Below are 17,495 nucleotides of genomic sequence, written 5' to 3'. Positions count from 1 at the left end.
TCACCATATAGCGATGTATCTGTCAAACCTGTTAAACAAGATGAGCCAAGAGGCTCAAACACAAATTACGTACAGTAGGTGAAGGCTATCATCAGTAGAAGATTCTGTAAGACAGGTGAAGAATCCAAGCTGGAGAGTTTTTCCCTGTGGAAAAACTATACTGAAAGTTTGAAAACTACGCTATTTAGTGCAGTTTATTAACTCTCTTAAAAAAAACAAACACTGTAAGAAATAATGACAAACACACATAGAATCATAGAATCATAGAATCATAGAATCGTTAGGGCTGGAAGGGACCTTCAAAGGTCATCTAGTCCAACCCCCCTGCAAGGAACAGGGATATCTCCAACTAGATCAGGTTGCTCAGGGCCTCATCCAACCGGGCCTTGAACGTCTCCAGGGATGGAGCATCCACCACCTCTCTGGGCAACCTGTTCCAGTGTTCTACAACTCTCATGGTAAAAAATTTTTTCCTAATATCCAACCTGAATCTACCTCCCTCTATTTTAAAACCATTACCCCTTGTCCTATCACAACTGGCCCTCCTGAACAGCCTCTCCCCATCTTTCTTGTAGGCCCCCTTGAGGTACTGGAAGACCGCTATAAGGTCACCCCGGAGCCTCCTCTTCTCCAGGCTGAAGAGCCCCAACTCTTTCAGCCTGTCCTCATAGGAAAGGTGCTCCAGCCCTCTTATCATCTTCGTGGCCCTCCTCTGGACCCTCTCCAACTGGTCCATGTCCTTCTTATGTTGGGGACTCCAGAACTGGACGCAATACTCCAAGTGAGGTCTCACGAGGGCAGAGTAGAGGGGGAGAATCACCTCCCTTGACCTGCTGGCCACGCTCCTCTTGATGCAGCCCAGGATGCGGTTGGCCTTCTGGGCCGCAAGAGCACATTGCCGGCTCATATTGAGCTTCTCGTCCACCAGTACTCCCAAGTCCTTCTCCTCAGGGCTGCTCACGATCCATTCTCTGCCCAGTCTGTATTTGTGCCTGGGATTGCCATGACCCAGATGTAGGACCTTGCACTTGGCCTGGTTAAACTTCATGAGGTTGGTACGGGCCCACCTCTCCAGCCTGTCGAGGTCCCTCTGGATGGCATCCCTCCCTTCCAGCGTGTCGACGGCACCACACAGCTTGGTGTCATCGGCGAACTTGCTGAGGGTGCACTCCATGCCACTGTCCACGTCACCGACAAAGATGTTGAAGAGGGCTGGGCCCAACACGGACCCCTGAGGGACGCCACTCGTGACCGGTCTCCACATGGACATCGAGCCGTTGACCACTACTCTCTGAGTACGGCCATTGAGCCAATTCCTTATCCACCGAGTGGTCCATCCATCAAACCCATGCCTCTCTAGTTTAGAGAGAAGAATGTCGTGCGGGACAGTGTCAAAAGCTTTGCACAAGTCCAGGTAGATGACATCCGTTGGTCGACCCTTGTCCACCGATGTTGTCACCCCATCATAAAAGGCCACCAAGTTGGTCAGGCACGATCTGCCTTTGGTGAAGCCATGTTGGCTGTCACCCACCACCTCCTTGCTCTCCATGTGCCTTAGCATGGTTTCCAGGAGAATCTGCTCCATGACCTTGCCAGGCACAGAGGTGAGGCTGACCGGCCTGTAGTTGCCCGGGTTCTCCTTGTTCCCCTTTTTAAAAATGGGGGTTATGTTCCCTCTCTTCCAGTCATCGGGGACCTCGCCAGACCGCCACGACTTCTCAAATACAATGGCCAGTGGCTTGGCAACTTCATCCGCCAGTTCCTTCAGGACCCGCGGATGGATCTCATCAGGTCCCATGGACTTGTGCACCTTCAAGTTCCTCAGATGTTCCCGAACCTGCTCTTCAAGTACAGTGGGCGGTGGTTCATCCTCACAGTCCCTGCTAGTTCTTTCCACAGCTTGGGTGGTAAGACAAGAGGCTTTATCAGTGAAGACTGAGGCAAAAAATTCATTGAGTACCTCAGCCTTCTCTATGTCGCGGGTGACCAGAGCACCAGTATCCTTCCGGAGGGGGCCTACATTCTCCTTGGACTTCCTTTTGTCCCCTACATACCTATAGAAGCATTTCTTATTGCTTCATAGTGAGACTTGCTGAGGAACTTACAGAAGACTTACTATAAAATCTAGAATACAGTTTCTCATAGATTATTAACCAAGATCTACAATTATCACCAGTGAAGCCTCATCCAAGTAGGAAGTTGACTGCAGTTACTTGTTTTGGATCATTTCAACAATCCCACCTTTAACATATGGGAATTTGAAAAATACAAAGCAACATTCAAATAGGCCACATGACAATCTGGTTAGCAATACTGTAAAACCAAGGTTCACCTAACACTTGTAACAGGCAAACTACATTAGCTATTTTGCATAAGATTTCCAAATCATAATGTAAGATTTTTCTAAAGTGAATAGCACTACTGGGTAGTAAACTCAAGTGACGTGGGGAAGCTGATTTTCAGAGGAAGTTTACACAGCATCTCCGAGAGAGGGAAGGGAAGAACTGGCTCTCTATAAAGCATTGCAAGCCAAACACTAAACATAATTGAACCTTTGCTATTGTTTCCCCCTAGCCTCAGTGTTCTGTCTCATAAGTGGTGTACATAATGCACTTTAGGGTGGGTGCAATTTTTAAGATGAAGCCAAGGCCAACAATTTGTAACAACAATTTTAGGTCCCAACATAAACACGCCACAATCTAGAGTAACTGTTGACTAGAAATCTTATAGTCTATTTATTTAAAGAGTTGTTTCTAAGTGAAATAAACTGACAATGCAAAGCATTTTTAAGTTTTTGATTTACAAAACTAGATGCCTACTGCAAAGCAAACCTTTACCTTCATGGCTCTTTCCATCAGTTTGGAATCACAGGCTGGCAGTGGAGGCTCATGAGATATTTGTAATGGTTTTGAGACATCAGCCTCATCAATCTTAATAGTGACCTTATGAACAGACGCGGTTCCCGTTTTCCTGCCAAGCACCTGTTGACTTAAAATAAAGAGAATAATTAAACCATGTAACTAGAATGGCGGAAAACATGCTTTTCAGTAGCTAATCCTTGATTCTGAGAGTTCTGCTTAAAAATAAGACTATGTCAGCTGAACTGAAAAAAAGCATTTGTTTCAGTTTACATTTTAATGCAGAACTGTTGGTAAACCATAACTACATAAAGAAGTTTTAGATAGCTGCAAATTGAACACAGAATTGGAAGTCCATTTGGATTTCTTTTTAAAATTTTATCTAGTGCAAGTCAAGCAATAAATACAGTTAAAGACTGAAAAAAAATTGTCTAATTCATTTATTGAGTTAGATATCCACATAAATATGAGCAATTTATGACTGAATCCATTGTTCTGTACATTAACGTACATCCTTCACTTCTCTGCAAGTCAAGCAACATGTTTAGGTACTTAATTACAAGAATTTAGGAGTGTCACATCAAAAAGACAGTACAATTCTGAAAATTCTGGCTCAAGCTTAATAAACGAAACCCCTCCTATTATTTCATTTATTGTTTGCTAACAGCCCTTTTAAAATTAACTTACTTCCAAACAGAGAGTGAGAGACATTTCCCTGCATGATATCGCTCCACTTGCACAAGGTCACCCCAGCGCTCTCGAATCAGCATTAGTGTTTGTGAATGCAAGACTTCCAACTGAAGTGCTAAGCAGAAGGAGTCTAATGAACGGAGTTAAGAAAATATAAGACCTCCAAAGAGCCTGTACACTACATAAATCCATTTCTGTACACTACATAAATCCATTTGTCACAAAAGTCAGACAAGATGCTGTCTGAAAACACACTAATGTACTAATACAGAGATAAAGACATTTAAACAGCATCAAATATTTTTCAAAGTTTTTTTTTTTCTTTTTTTTTTTAAACTCTTATCTAGGGCAGAGTGTTAGGCCAGCATCACAATAGCTTTGTTTTACAGATTTTTTAACTCTGATCATCTTTTAGGGAGAAGAAGATTACTAACAAAGAAATTCAATTCACCCTACAGTTACCACTAACCCCATCTTCCATGGTCACCCTAAAATAACATAATTCTATTTGTTTCTGCAGGAATTGTTTCACTGAAAACCATTTCACATTGTCAAGCAATTTGCCCTTTGCACATAGAAAGTTACTGCACTACTTCCTGCACACACTATATCCCAATTTACTATTCACACAGGTGCAATACAGTTAACACACCATCATCACCTTCCTGCAGTTCTGGGTGGTAAGAATTGCCAGCTCCCATACCTTTCAAGTCAGCACTGTGTTCTATCTCTGAAATTGAAAAATGCAGCCAGCTGCTGCTGCACTGACTTACCACACAACCTGCTGTCTTGAGTAACTCACCTTTACCTTTGCCAAGTATGTAAAATCAAATTTTACATGGTGGCATTTGACAATCACAGTTTCCAAGGCCATAATTTTTACTCTGTGTCCAGATGTTTCTCCCTAGCTTAACAGGGAATCCATCTTTCTTTCCCTCCAGCTACTAGAAGAACAAGGCCATGTTACACAACTCATTCAGAAGCAACTTTCAGAAGGATACGCAGACAGCTGTACATGTCCTGAAGTGGCTTTTCATCAGCAAACAGCCGTGACTGGACCAACTGATGGATGAAGTTGATCTGCATGCTGTGAACCAAGGCTCGACCATCTTTTGTGAATTCAAAATAATTCACATTAGACATCAGGAAAATAGGTACTTAAAATACTTAAATAAAACAATAAATTAAAAGGGGAAAAAGATACAACTGTACCGACTGATTTCCATACCAGAATTTCTAACAAAATCCTTGGTTTACCATGGAAATTTTGGTCTACTACACTGTCATAGTCTACCGTTGTTAAGGTATCAAAAGCATACAGAGCAAGATGAAAACAGGACAAGTATACACAGCTTCATTATCTTAAATTGTGATATGCAAAAGACCCTGTATAAACCAGACCTATACAGCATCAGAGATGAACATCATGTTAAAAAGAAAGTGTAAATGTTTGATTTTTTTTACCACCAGTTTCCTTGTCTTCAACTAAAATTTCCAGTTTGAGAAGGCGCCAGGGGATGTCAGGGTCATCACCCATCACTGTCAAGGTGGCCTCAAACTCACCCTCAACTCGGAACTTCACACGGCCATTGGCTAAGGAAGAAAAAAAATGTTTTTTTTTCACTCAGTCTCCTAAGATGCCTCAAAATATGAGTGTGGTAGCCCCTGGCACTCACAATGGATTACTTTCCTATAGTTTCTGCTCTGCTGCATATGTTTCTGTGCAACTCTGAAGACCTCACAGTTGCTTCTGCAGCAGAACCAGTGTCAACAAGCAGCATGGACAGACATCTCAAACTGTCCTGAACAGCAGTACTTTAGTTAAAAATAACTGGTTAGCACTTGTGCTACTATAATACGAAGCAACACTGAGCTGCCTAACAGCCTGACAAGTTACAAAAAGAAGAGGTCTAGCTTAATTTTTCCAATCCTTTGCTATATCCATAATGAACGCTTTAAACAATGTTCAAAAGAAGTTCAGAGTGCAATCTCAGCCCAGGCTGAAATCTAGTCCTGAAAACATATCTCGCTGCAAACCATTTATTTAACATCAAAATATTTTAACTCTATTTCCACGTGAGGAAGATAACCTTTTGCATAATTCGTATGTATGCACACAAGCAAAGATTATGTACACTATTTATCTAATTGACATAATTATCCTCACACCTTTGTGAACATTGCTATCAGTTTCAAGAACCGGGAACAAAGACTGTCAAAATTATATGAGCAAGGTCATAAAGAGACGAGTGGCAGAGCAACAATTTAGTACAAGTCCTAACTATAAACTGTGGGTCAACTTTCCTCTCAATCCCTTAAAATACACCACATACCTTTACAATTATAGACATACAGAAATATTCCTACAGAAATTTTAACCCTTTTAACTCACAAAGTTTCATTTTCAAAAGCATCCCAGACGTGCTCTTAAAACAAACCAGACTCCAAACAGAAACTAATAGTCATTCAAATGTTTAGTGAACTGAAAAATCTGAAGAGCTGAGACATATATCCATTTACACTTCCGTTAGACAAAAATGGCTCTAACACAGATATTGCAATCATTCACACAGGGACCAGTGAAAACTAAGATTTTTCAGAAACATCTTCAATCTAGGTCTGTGGGGTATGGTTTACACATGGCTAATCTTGTCTTAAAAACATGGACTAGGTCCATTCCAGTCCTGTTCTCTGTGATTCTGCAATGACCTAGTCCAGTTTATAGCCATCTATCCTGCAAAAAAGGCTGTCTTAATGTCTACCACTACTTGGGCTAAATGAAAACAGAGATCTGAGAACAGATTAAGAGATCTGGCACTGCAGCAAGCCACAGAACAAAAGGCATGCATAAACATGAACAGATTCTGTGCATGAAGATGAATATCAAAACAGGTTTTAAAAAGCAACATTAGAGTGACTTGTTTAAGCTAAAGTTCAAATAATTTCTCCGGAAAGATCTAACAGTTTAGTTAAACTGCATTTTATAATTAAATTAAGGTTAAGCAGTTACATTGTTAGGCCTAAGACTCTTTCATAACCTGTTTGCTGAAAGAGCAAGACAATGTCTGCAACCTTTTGCCATTACTTGCACAGGATTTCTTCTTGAAAGTAAGTAATATTTCAGCAATATTATCAGTGCCCTCATTTTTCAGAAGGAGAAAAGACATTTTGATGTCATACAGAGACAGGATCCCAGTCTTAATAGATTAGGCATGCCTAATAGTCTCACTTGAACTATTTTTTAGCTTTGTTTTAGCACTAAAGTAAAAATTTTAAAGCAGTCTGCAGTAATGTATTCTTCAAAAAGTAATTCCAGTTCTTACCAACTGTAAGATTTGCCAGTTGTGGCGGGAGATCTGTAGTCACTAGTCGATGTCGAAGAATCTGGTTTAGCTGATGAAGTGTGGTTTGCTTCTCACTCTTTGTTATTGGGTCAGGTGGGATTATTTTGTCCTGTTAAAATAAACATGAACAAGCCTTCGTATCCCAAACATGCATAATACATTGACAGTAGGAACAGTGAAAACTAACTAGACTAGAAGTCTGAAAATATAAACACTACAGGCCATTACATGAGTGAAGTTCTATATCTTACATTCAGATTTGTTTTCTAGTTGATTACATTTTACCTGAGACTGACCACTGAATAAAATTGCTCAACTTGGATCAATTAAATCCTAATTAGGGCCTTACATCAGGCTAAACTTGTTTTTAAATACTAAGATTTGAAAGCCAATCCTTATCTGTAGCTATAGACATAAGTCACAGGTACTACTGTTTATATTACTTCACAAAATCCTGTTATTCTGCGTTTTATCAGTAAGAAAAGGCAGCAACATTAGAGCTTTAAGTATTTCAGTACATTTCCAAATATAGGCAAAATCTCTAAGGACAAAAGACGTCAGTTAGTATCTCCTTTTCACACTTCCACTTTTCTAGGATGGTGGCTTAGCACGTGCAAATACTTAAAGAACCAAGGAAGAAGAGCTGCTACTATACTCACCCTAGAGCAGAACTAGTTTAAATGAAGAAAATGTTTTACTGGGAAAAGCATAGCTTGTTCAAATAGGAAGCGCTCTGCAGGAGAAACCGACACTACAGAGACTTGGCACTAGGCCTGTATTAAACTACAGCTTCATTTGCACGCAGACAATTAGTTTCATTAACATGCATTTGATACTGTACCGGGGATTTCCACCCTCCCCCCCCCGCCAGACATACAGTAGCATTATTTACCCTGATGCAGGTAGGCAGGCGCGGGTATGATCCAGTTGTCAAAACATCGATAGCGTATGGGATGGCAAAACTAGGTAGACGAGCGTGAACCAAAGCATCTCTAGCTAGCGATGCCAGACGATCAGCAGTGTCCACAAACAGAATGGCTTGCTGATCTAAGAAACTTGATATCATCTGTAGAGGACAAGGCAGGGCAGGGGGTGGGAGGGTGTAAGAAAAAAGAGAAAAAAAAAAAAATATATATATGTCCCAAAACCGCAGGAATCAAAGCCCCTTTACGTTCAGTTCATTTAGTGCACGACTGAGATGATTTTATCTGTCACTTCCAATTCAAGTAATCCCATCTATAAAACAAAGGAAGAAGTGAATATTCTGACCATTTCTTACATTCATATGCAAGGACACACTTTAAATCTTCGTGCCATTTCTGATGCTGTGGAGGATCTGTAAAGCCTCACAGCTCTTTATTTGTTGATTGCTACTGGAATGCAACCATACTTGTTTGTAATCACTCGGGGCTTTTTTTTTTTTTTTTTTTCTCTCCAATATTCTGGACTTTCTTCTTATTTAACCAAGGGCAGGATGAAAGTGATAATAAGAGCTAACACACCGAGATCACCATCTTCCCTGTCCTATCACCTAACCCCAAAGCACTCCTGAAACTATGTGCAGACAAGTCTTTAATTTTTTGCCACCAATGAGTTTTTGGGAACATGAACTGTTAAAAGACAAGATTATACAATTTCCAAACAGGAAGAATTAGTTATAATTTAATATTCAATTGCCTATGAAATAGGCTTTTTTTTTTAACTTCTATAGTAAGGAGAAGTTTAGTTAGATACCAAAATCCCATATCATTTAGAGATTATTTCATATCAAACTCTGTTGCTAACTTACCGCACATTTTTCCACTTTTCCAGCATTATTAGCCCATTTGACTAAGGCTAACAAACGAACAAACAGTTGACGAGTGCGACTTGCAAACTGCACTATTTCTATTTTTCTGGAAAAAAAACAAACGTACATTAAGCCAGTGCTCAGATATATAATTAAGCTGCAATTTAACTCTGTGTCAATAAAAAAAGCTGTAAAGATAACTCCTAATTGTGTTAATGGAAGCATCACTAATGTATGGCTTGTTTGATTAGAACATGGGAAAAAACAATAGCTTACTGTTCTGAACACTTAAATGCTAACAAGTACATGGATTCTAACTAACCAAGACTGTCTGGGAAAACAAAAAAGCATGCTCACATGAATTAATCACTGATTTTAAAAGAAACAATTCCGTAGTGAACTCAATTGAATTATCTCTATATCTTTTAAAGGATTTCCCCAGGGCTTATGATTAAGTTTAAAGTAGACAAGGCAATGTACCTAAGGGTTACGGGACCCGGCAGTAACATTACACTGACACTAAAAATAAATAAACAAATAAATAAATAGACACTAAACAAAATATCTCTCTAGTAATTTTAAGACATCTTTACACAGTATCTTACCATATGCTACCATTTTGCCAGAAAAAGGGGTGGTGGTGGGGAAGATCACAAAAAAAAACCCCACCCTTTTACTTTCCTCTCCATTCCTGCCTTGCAAAGAAGTTGGGATAAGGAGAAATTACTGATAGCTAATATCCCTCCCACCGTGATTTGTATGAGACAGTCAAAATGAGGCAGTGTATGTTTGCATTTCTTAAGAGTTATTTTTTGTAAAAGAGAACGTAATAGAGGCACATCCAGATTCTCCCCCTTCATTACAAATCTACATTGTAGATGCATTAGACAAGACACGCAGATCTACAATGCCACACACTCTGAAATACCATTTCATCTCCTGTTTATAGACGTTTTCCTACCTTTCTACACATTCAATTCACTAATTTCACCATGGTTTTCTAGTTACTTTGGAAAAAAAAAAAAAACAAACAACAACAAATCCAAGATGCTTTCTGGATATGGTTTTCTAAAGTAACAAAAGCATTTGGACAAAAAGAACATTGATGGGAGCAACAGATATTCACCTCTACCAAACAGAAGCTGCACCTCCTGATCCTAATTTGTAAACCACATAATATAGACTGAGCCTGTTTCTGCTGAAAGTGTTGGTGTAATGAGGTTGGCTCTTTAGTGCAATACACAAAGCATAATCTGCTTGTAGTAGATGAACACTTAGGCCAGCAGCATGACTAATACCATCTGGTCCAGTTTCTCGCATTACACACTACAAACCTCATCCAAGAACTTGGGCATTAAGCCAGTAACTTCTCTGCGTTCTGCAGCATGTTTTAGAATGTTATTCAGCCTGTTACTAAGACTGCAAGTGGTGGACAAGCCGCCCTATGTAGACACTACTCAAACAATAACTACACTATGAAAACAAGATGCTGAGAATTTTGAAAGATTCGGAAAAACTTTATGGATTTCAAAGATGTCTACAGTGAGACTTTAGAAAGCCAGTAATCTCTCAGACAAATTCCATATAAAAGTTGCTAAAATCTAGCAGCTATGTCAATCAAACTTCTGTGGTCAAAACAGCATGATAGCAAGAAAAATTCAAACTGATGTTCTGTGATCGAAATCAAAGGTAGACAAATCTCTCCCTCAGATCCCCAAAAAACATTAAAAAAGCACAACAATTTATTAATGAAAATTATTGATGAAACTAGACGCAGTATTCAAGTAACTGTTCTATTAAGACCACATGTATGAAGTTACAGAAGACCTGTTACTTCTACTTGACAGAATCCTGCTTCCAGAACCACCACCGTCATCCCTGAATGACAACTGCGTTGGGAATTCCCATCCACTTCTCTACCAAGAACTCAAAGTCTTTCAATTTTGCTGTGTTCCTTTGTCCTTCATTATAGATATAGGATCTTACGCAAGGCTGCATAAAAAACTTTATCCAAGGAAGGTGAAACTTAAGGAAAGAGTACGTTTACAAGGCCTGTAAAAGTAAAACAAAGCACATTAAAAAGCTTTCTAATGACCATGGTACTCAGCGTTCTTTACCTTGGTCTTTACTGGTAAGTTCTGATCTCGGGGGTTTCAGTTCCTTCAGACTAGTGACTGAGTCTGAGGGAGTGAAGCACTAGCTACAGTAGAAGAATATCAAGTTAAGGACCACTTAAGCAAGCTTGACATACAAAAGTCCACTGGAGTGGATGGGATGCATTCAAGGGAGCTGACCTATGCCACTGTAAAGTTGCTCTCTGTCATTTTCAAAAGGCCGTAGTGATCAAAGGTCTTGATGACTGGAAAAAGGCAAACATCATACCCTTCTTCAAGGTCAAGAAGGATCTAGGGAATAGGCCTGTTGGCCTAAGCTCAGTTAAGAAGAAAATTCATAGAACAAATCTTTCAGGGGGTATGTCCAGGTAAATAATGAACATGAAAGTCACCTGGGAACAGCCAGCACAGATTTGCCAAGGGCAAACCACCGCTGATCACACAATTGCATTCTACAGGATGAACAGCTCTGTGATCAAAGAGAGAACAGAAGATGCATTTACATTGACTTTTGCACAGCTTTCGACAAAATCTCCCACAGTATCCTTGTAGCCAAGCTGGTGAGATACGGCATAGTAAGTGGACTACAAGGTACTTGAAAAACCAGCTGCCCTGCCAGGAATAAAAGGCTGTGACTGGCTACTAGTTGAATTTCTTTAACGCTGGTTACTGGTGGTGTTCCTTAAAGGTCAATACTGGGGCCAATACAATTTAACACCTCCATCAACAACCTGCACGATATGAAGGAATACTCTCTTTGGAAGTTTGCAGGTGATGCCAAACTAGTGGGAGCAAACAGAGAGACCTCAGCTAGCTGGAAAAACCAGTTGACAAGAACCTCATGAAGTTCAGCAAAACCACATGCAAAGTCCTGCATGTGGCACCAAACAATCTTGCGCAGTAGCACAGGCTGGGTACTAAGCAGCAGCTGGGCAGCAGCTCTGCAGAAGTGGACCTGGAGGTCCTGGTGGAGACGTGAACAGGCATCAGCAATGTGCCTTTGCAACAATGACAGGCTGCATTAGCACTGGTCAAGGAAGGGGATTATTCACCTTGAGTCAGCATTTGTGAGACTGCATCTGAAGCACTATGTCCAGTTCCACACTCCCTAGCCAAGAAAGATACTGCTGAACAGAAGTGGGTTAGGGGCTGGAACACACGACATACGAGGATGGGCTGAGGAAGCTGTGTTTGCTTATGCTTAATAAGAGAAGGCTATGGTGAGATCCTACTGCCGTCTTCAAATATCTAAAGGGGTGTTATGGAGAAGATGGAACCAGACTCTTCTCAAAAGTGTAAAAGGCTGAGGGATAGCAGCTAGAAACTGAAACAGTAAAGAACTAGTAACACATTAGGAAAACAAACAAAGAAACACACAGAGAAGCAGTCAAAGGCTGAAGTAGGTTGCCCAAAAAGGTTGCAGGGTTCCCATCCTCGAAGATACTTAAAACTCAAGTGGATACAATCGTGAGCAACCTGAACCAACTTTGAAACCCTTTCACTTCAAGCAGAGGGTTGGACTAGGTATCTCCAAAGTACCACTCCAACCAAAATTATCATCCATGTCTACTAAAGGAGTGAAATAACAGTCATTTTGTCATTAGAAAAGAATGGAACTCAATGTTTAAAAAAAATTAGGTGTCTGATTGCACTGTTGGTAAGTCATGAATAACATGTTTTTACAAGAGTTCTGATTTTTTTTTAATCTTGTGTAGATAACAGTGTTTGCTGCAACTTTGAGAATTAACAGTCTTGTTCACTAAATACTACAAAACCAGTAGGAAAACTGCCTGTTTTTAGGAAAACAGTACGCTTATGTAGCTCTTGGAAGTATTTTAACAGTATTTATCTTTTAAATGCTTCTCAGCAGGAACTGTTCATTCAGGAATGCAGGTGTAAGGTTTTACCTTCCATTTCCCCGCAACAGAAGACAGAGCCTTGCAAAGTCATTGTAATCCAAGTTCCAGTTAAATCTTATACAGCCATTACTGTATTTAGATAAAAGTTTCCCACATATTACACTTGACTGGAGGATAAAAAGGAAAAGATGAAGAACATTGAGGAAAAAAAAAGGTCTCCTCTATCAAGAAGCAAGCACCTGGATTTCCCCCAGAACTCAGCACTATTCATTTCACACCACAGTACTAATGTTTTTTTAATCCAATCCCTTCTTTCTTGTTGCAAAAGCGATACATTCCTGTCACTGATAACTAATAAATGACGCTTCACCAAGAAAAGTTCTATTACACTACGATGCATAATTTCCTATCAGTTTTTCTTACCATGAGATCTTTTAGTTAGGCACTATAGTAATGAACATAGATTTTATGTGAACTTAGATTTTATGTGAAGGGATAATATCCTCGCATCTTCACCGAAGTATGTATGTCATGTCACCAGGCTAGCTTCAAGAAACAGAGCTCAAAGCCCAACTATTGCTGCCATTGTAGCTCTCAAAAGTTAGGAGAAGACGAATAATCTGGATAATTAAACCACCTTCCTTACAGATTTCCTCCAAGAGCTGGAAAGTCACCTCATCAAGAAGAGTTGTACGTCAAAATTAACAAGGATGTGAACGTTGAATTTCAAGACAATTTCAATTGCAGGACATTCTTTGTAACCATTGAAAGATGTCTTGTTTTCTTTTATGTGTAATTCATTAGGACTTAAGATGTTCCTCCAGACCTGTGTGCCTCACAAAGGAGATTCCAGGTTTACCAAGAAATGCTAAACATCTAGATGGGAGAAGTCCCCCCACCCGTACAAGGGAGCTCTGGACCTAAGTTGAACATAATTTCCTCAGCAAATAAAAGTGATAATTAAAAAAAAATCAAAACAAAACAAAACACCAACATAACCCAGGCTGTTTATCTTCATAAAATATTATACATACAGAAAAGAGGCACAAGCAATCATCCAAGGTTATGATTCCCTAAAAATTGGATTAATTCCACAACGTGTTATGAGAGTTTTGGAAGACTTGAGATAACTGAATTAGTAATCATCCTGGTATACAGAATTTTTTATTAACATTCTTAGGAATATCATAGCTGCTATATGTCTGCAAAGAAAATGAGGTCAATTAGCATGTCAACATAAGTAACAAAGGAAACAATTTTTGACAACTTCCATAAAATTTATTCAAAGAAACAAAAAAGCAAATGAAGTTCTTTCATCTTGGGGGGTGAGGAAAAAAAAAAAGACCTGCTCTGGTCTCTTATATTTGTTTTCTAATAATTTTTGCACTTCGAAAACACATAGAACAGAAGTAGAAAACAATGCTCACGATAAGAAAGATCCAGTAACATGGGAAAAGCAGAAAAAGGTTTTAACCTTGTTTTAATTGTTGAACTGCTTCTTCTGAACAAAAAGTTTCTTTATCACACTAACTAGAATTTATTTGGGTTCCCCAGTTCCCTCCCACATCAGCTTTACTGTCACTTCATTGCTTCAAGATTCATGAACAGAAAAACACCCTTAACAGAGCTCATCTACTAGAACAGCAACAGTATATTACTGAACAGTGCAACAACAACAACAAAAAAGGCAAAATCACAACAAAACAAAAAAAAGACAAAAACTAATATTGTCATTGATGCTGAGAAAAATCTTGAAACTATGTAGTGACAGCAAGACAGACAGGCTTATTTTCTTGCATAAAATCTAAAATTAGGAGAAAAACATTTTATTTAAACAGTTCTATATTAATCTTAACATTCTAAACAAAGTTCTGTATTTTAACATGCATTACAGACTGTCTTACTGTAACTCACCTTTCCATATCAGTCTTTCTTGGTAACCTATATTAAAAAGGAAAAGAAAAGAGTGTATTATACATTGTTCTATGACATTTCAAACTACTAGAAATTTTGCTACTATCCTTCAACTGAGTACAAGAAGAACTTCTACAGACCTATAAAGAGCTTTTCAAAATTTCTACAGTTGCAAATGTTTCCTAAATATAATGAAATTACACATTTGATAAAGGAATTTGCTTGACAGCTCTAGAAAGCAGCCTAGTTAAGGGGAAATAAAATCAGGTGTATAATAGCACCACAGGGAACCTGCCAATACCCTGTACCAAGTAAGCTGGAACTGGTCAAATTAATTTAAAAGGCTGATGAAGGGTGTTGAAATCCCAAGGCTTCTGCTAATCTAGTGAGCCATGTAGTATCACTGCCTGTGCTGTGCAATTGATGACTCTCAATAAGCAACTCTCACTACAGTTAATTAACTCATAGTAGCAATCCTAGAACATCTGCAGCAGATGTTAAAATTGGCTGTTTCCTGACTTGCTTGAAATGAGTTTCTCTTACCTTTCTGATCAACCCAGAAGTGGAGGAATGCCATACTCCAGAACTTTATCAACGACCTGTGTGACAGATACTACTGCAGAGAGGGGATTGTATTTCTGTAATGTTGTACAGGTACCACAGGCATCTCATTTTAAAAGCTGGGAGTTTTTTTTATTTATTCTAGGACTAGGCTGGTGCTAATAAAAGAATGAGAAATCATTTTGCTGGAGGGAAGGAGGAGAATACTTTGCAGCTGGGCTTTCTACTAGCCAAATCCATACTTTATGAGGAAATACAGTGGAAAAACCCCAAACATCTCTCACTGCTTTTGGAGAGGGCATCACATAGTTTATAAACTACCTAGTGAATCAAAGTGCCCAAAGCATTCTTCATGTGTTGTTCACACCACTCATTTTATTTTGTACCTTAATGATGTACTTAAGTCAAAAGGACCTGTTCTACACCTTAAAACAAGAATAAAAGACATCACAGGCACATGCTTCTACAAGAACGAATACAGTATCAATTACTGTCTACACATATCATAAACATAGAGCAAAGACTTCCTGACTTGGCGTTTTGGAAGTTCTTCCAAAGCAAGCTAAAATTCTAAAATTCCTCATCCTTTCCAGAGTTTGAACACTCTTAACCCCAAGTCAAGCAAAACTCTGCTTGCATACTTAGTAGATATGGTATTTTACAAGAATTATACCTATTTTTTTCTATTTGTTTTGCATGTCACTTCTTAAAACACACAGGCTCCCCACAAGAACCTCTACGGTTAAAAAAGCTAAAAGAGAAACAGGTTTATTCAGAGTCCAAATGCTTTCATTAAAGTTTTTCTTGGCCCAAAAACATTTATTTGTTTTGCCACTTCAAACGCAACATCAGCACAACAGACTGGAAAGTAAATGTAAATAACTTACTTTCTTTCCCCAAAATAATCAAACGGTATTTTAAGAAGTACAGAGGTAACTCAAGGAGTTGCAGCATCTTAAAACACCTCAGTGTCACGTGTTTTGGTTTCGTGTACTTTGTTATCGGTACAACCACTACGGTTGGGGTTTTTGACAGTAACTTGGGGGCAAACTGTAGCATCTGCACTCCGCTGCTCTGCACTCCTCACAATAATTTTCCCTCTTTGTGACAGATCTCCCGACAGCTCTCACCAGGCCCCTGATGAACACACCCCGGTGCAGAGACAAACCTGCACGAACAGGGCATTTCCCCGGGGTAGGGGAGAAGGGGAAAGAGCAACCGCCTCCCCCGTCTACAGCCGCGGCCGGGGTCCGGGACAGACCCCTGGCGAGGGAGGCCTCCTCACCCTCCCGGGATGCTGGGTGGCGGCACTGCCAGCCCCAGCAGCCGGGCAGGGAGAGGTGCGGGAGCGGGTCGGGGGAACTCGGGGCACTCACAGGTCGGCCAGCACGGTGAGCTCGGCGTAGGTCCGGTGCAGAAGGAAGTCGATGAGGGTGCTGAGCCGGTAGCCGGGGCTGGCGGCGGCTGTCACGGCGCCGGGGGCCGGCGGGGCCGGGGCTGACGCGGGGCCCCCACCGGCCGGCACCAGCTGGTTGCTTTCCAGCTGCACCGGCGCCATGGCGGCGGCGGCGGCAGCGGCGGCAGCAGCAGCGCCTCAATCCCGGGCAGGAACCGCCCGGCAACCTGTGGAGGCCGGCGCTCCCGGCGGCACCGGCCCGACTAGCCCCGCACGGAGCGAGCGGGGAGGCCAGCGGCGGGGGCGCGCCCCGGCGCTGGGACGGGCGGCGGCGGCACCGAGGGAGCCCCGCAGCACTCAGAGGCCGCTCGGCCCGGGGGCCGCCGCCATGTTGGGGGCACGGAACCGGAAGCGAACAGCTGAGACGGCCCGGAAAGAGAACCTTTCCGGGAAAGCCTAACTCGGCGCGGGGGGAGCGGGCGGAGGGAGCTGGGGCCGCCCTCGAGCTTGAGCGGGCGGGGCTGGCAGGTGGCGGCGGCGGCGGCGGGCGCGCGCGCGCGCCGCCCGCGGAGCCCTGGGGGCGGGGCGCCGCCGCCCGAGGGCTGGCGCGTGGGGCCGGGCGGCGGGCGGGAGCGGGAGCCGCGGCGGGCTGGCGCGTCGCCCGTCCCGGCACACCTCTCCTGAGGCTCCCCGGGTGGGGCGGGAGGGTGGCCGGTGCCGGCGGGCCCGGCTTAGAGCGTCGTGCGCCGGTTTGGTGGCGGGGAGGCTGGAGGGGCCGAGCCCGGCGGCTTCGTCGTGGGGCGCGGCGCGGGGGGAGGCGCGGCCGGGAGGGGAAATGGCGCCGCGCTCGGGAACTCTCGGGAGAAGGGCTGGAGTCGGCTGCCTTCCCTGGAGTGCTTCCCGGCAGCGCCGCGACTGAAACATTCGTAAAAGATAACGGGGGGGGGGGCGGAAAACAGGGATAGCTCTG

The 17,495-nt window shown here is 41.9% G+C and overlaps 1 protein-coding gene across 1 annotated transcript in view; it reads right to left on the bottom strand.

Annotated features, from left to right (window-relative positions):
• Positions 1–16,687, bottom strand: part of MED14 (mediator complex subunit 14) — a 42,581-nt gene extending 25,894 nt beyond the window's left edge. Inside the window, exons 1-9 of the mRNA XM_086618569.1 lie at positions 16,506–16,687; positions 14,569–14,595; positions 8,682–8,787; positions 7,785–7,958; positions 6,872–7,001; positions 5,013–5,141; positions 4,550–4,657; positions 3,546–3,678; positions 2,838–2,988 (exon numbers count right to left, since the gene is read on the bottom strand). Of these exons, the coding sequence (XP_086474695.1) occupies positions 2,838–2,988; positions 3,546–3,678; positions 4,550–4,657; positions 5,013–5,141; positions 6,872–7,001; positions 7,785–7,958; positions 8,682–8,787; positions 14,569–14,595; positions 16,506–16,687 (1,140 nt within the window). The remainder of the gene's footprint in view (positions 1–2,837; positions 2,989–3,545; positions 3,679–4,549; positions 4,658–5,012; positions 5,142–6,871; positions 7,002–7,784; positions 7,959–8,681; positions 8,788–14,568; positions 14,596–16,505) is intronic.
• Between the last annotated feature and the right edge of the window lie 808 nt (positions 16,688–17,495).

This window comes from Tauraco erythrolophus, chromosome 1 (assembly GCF_009769465.1).
Source record: "Tauraco erythrolophus isolate bTauEry1 chromosome 1, bTauEry1.pri, whole genome shotgun sequence".
NCBI classification, from domain to species: Eukaryota; Metazoa; Chordata; class Aves; order Musophagiformes; family Musophagidae; genus Tauraco; species Tauraco erythrolophus.
The sequence above is the reverse complement of the archived record's forward strand: the minus strand, read 5'-3'. Positions and strand labels throughout refer to the sequence as shown.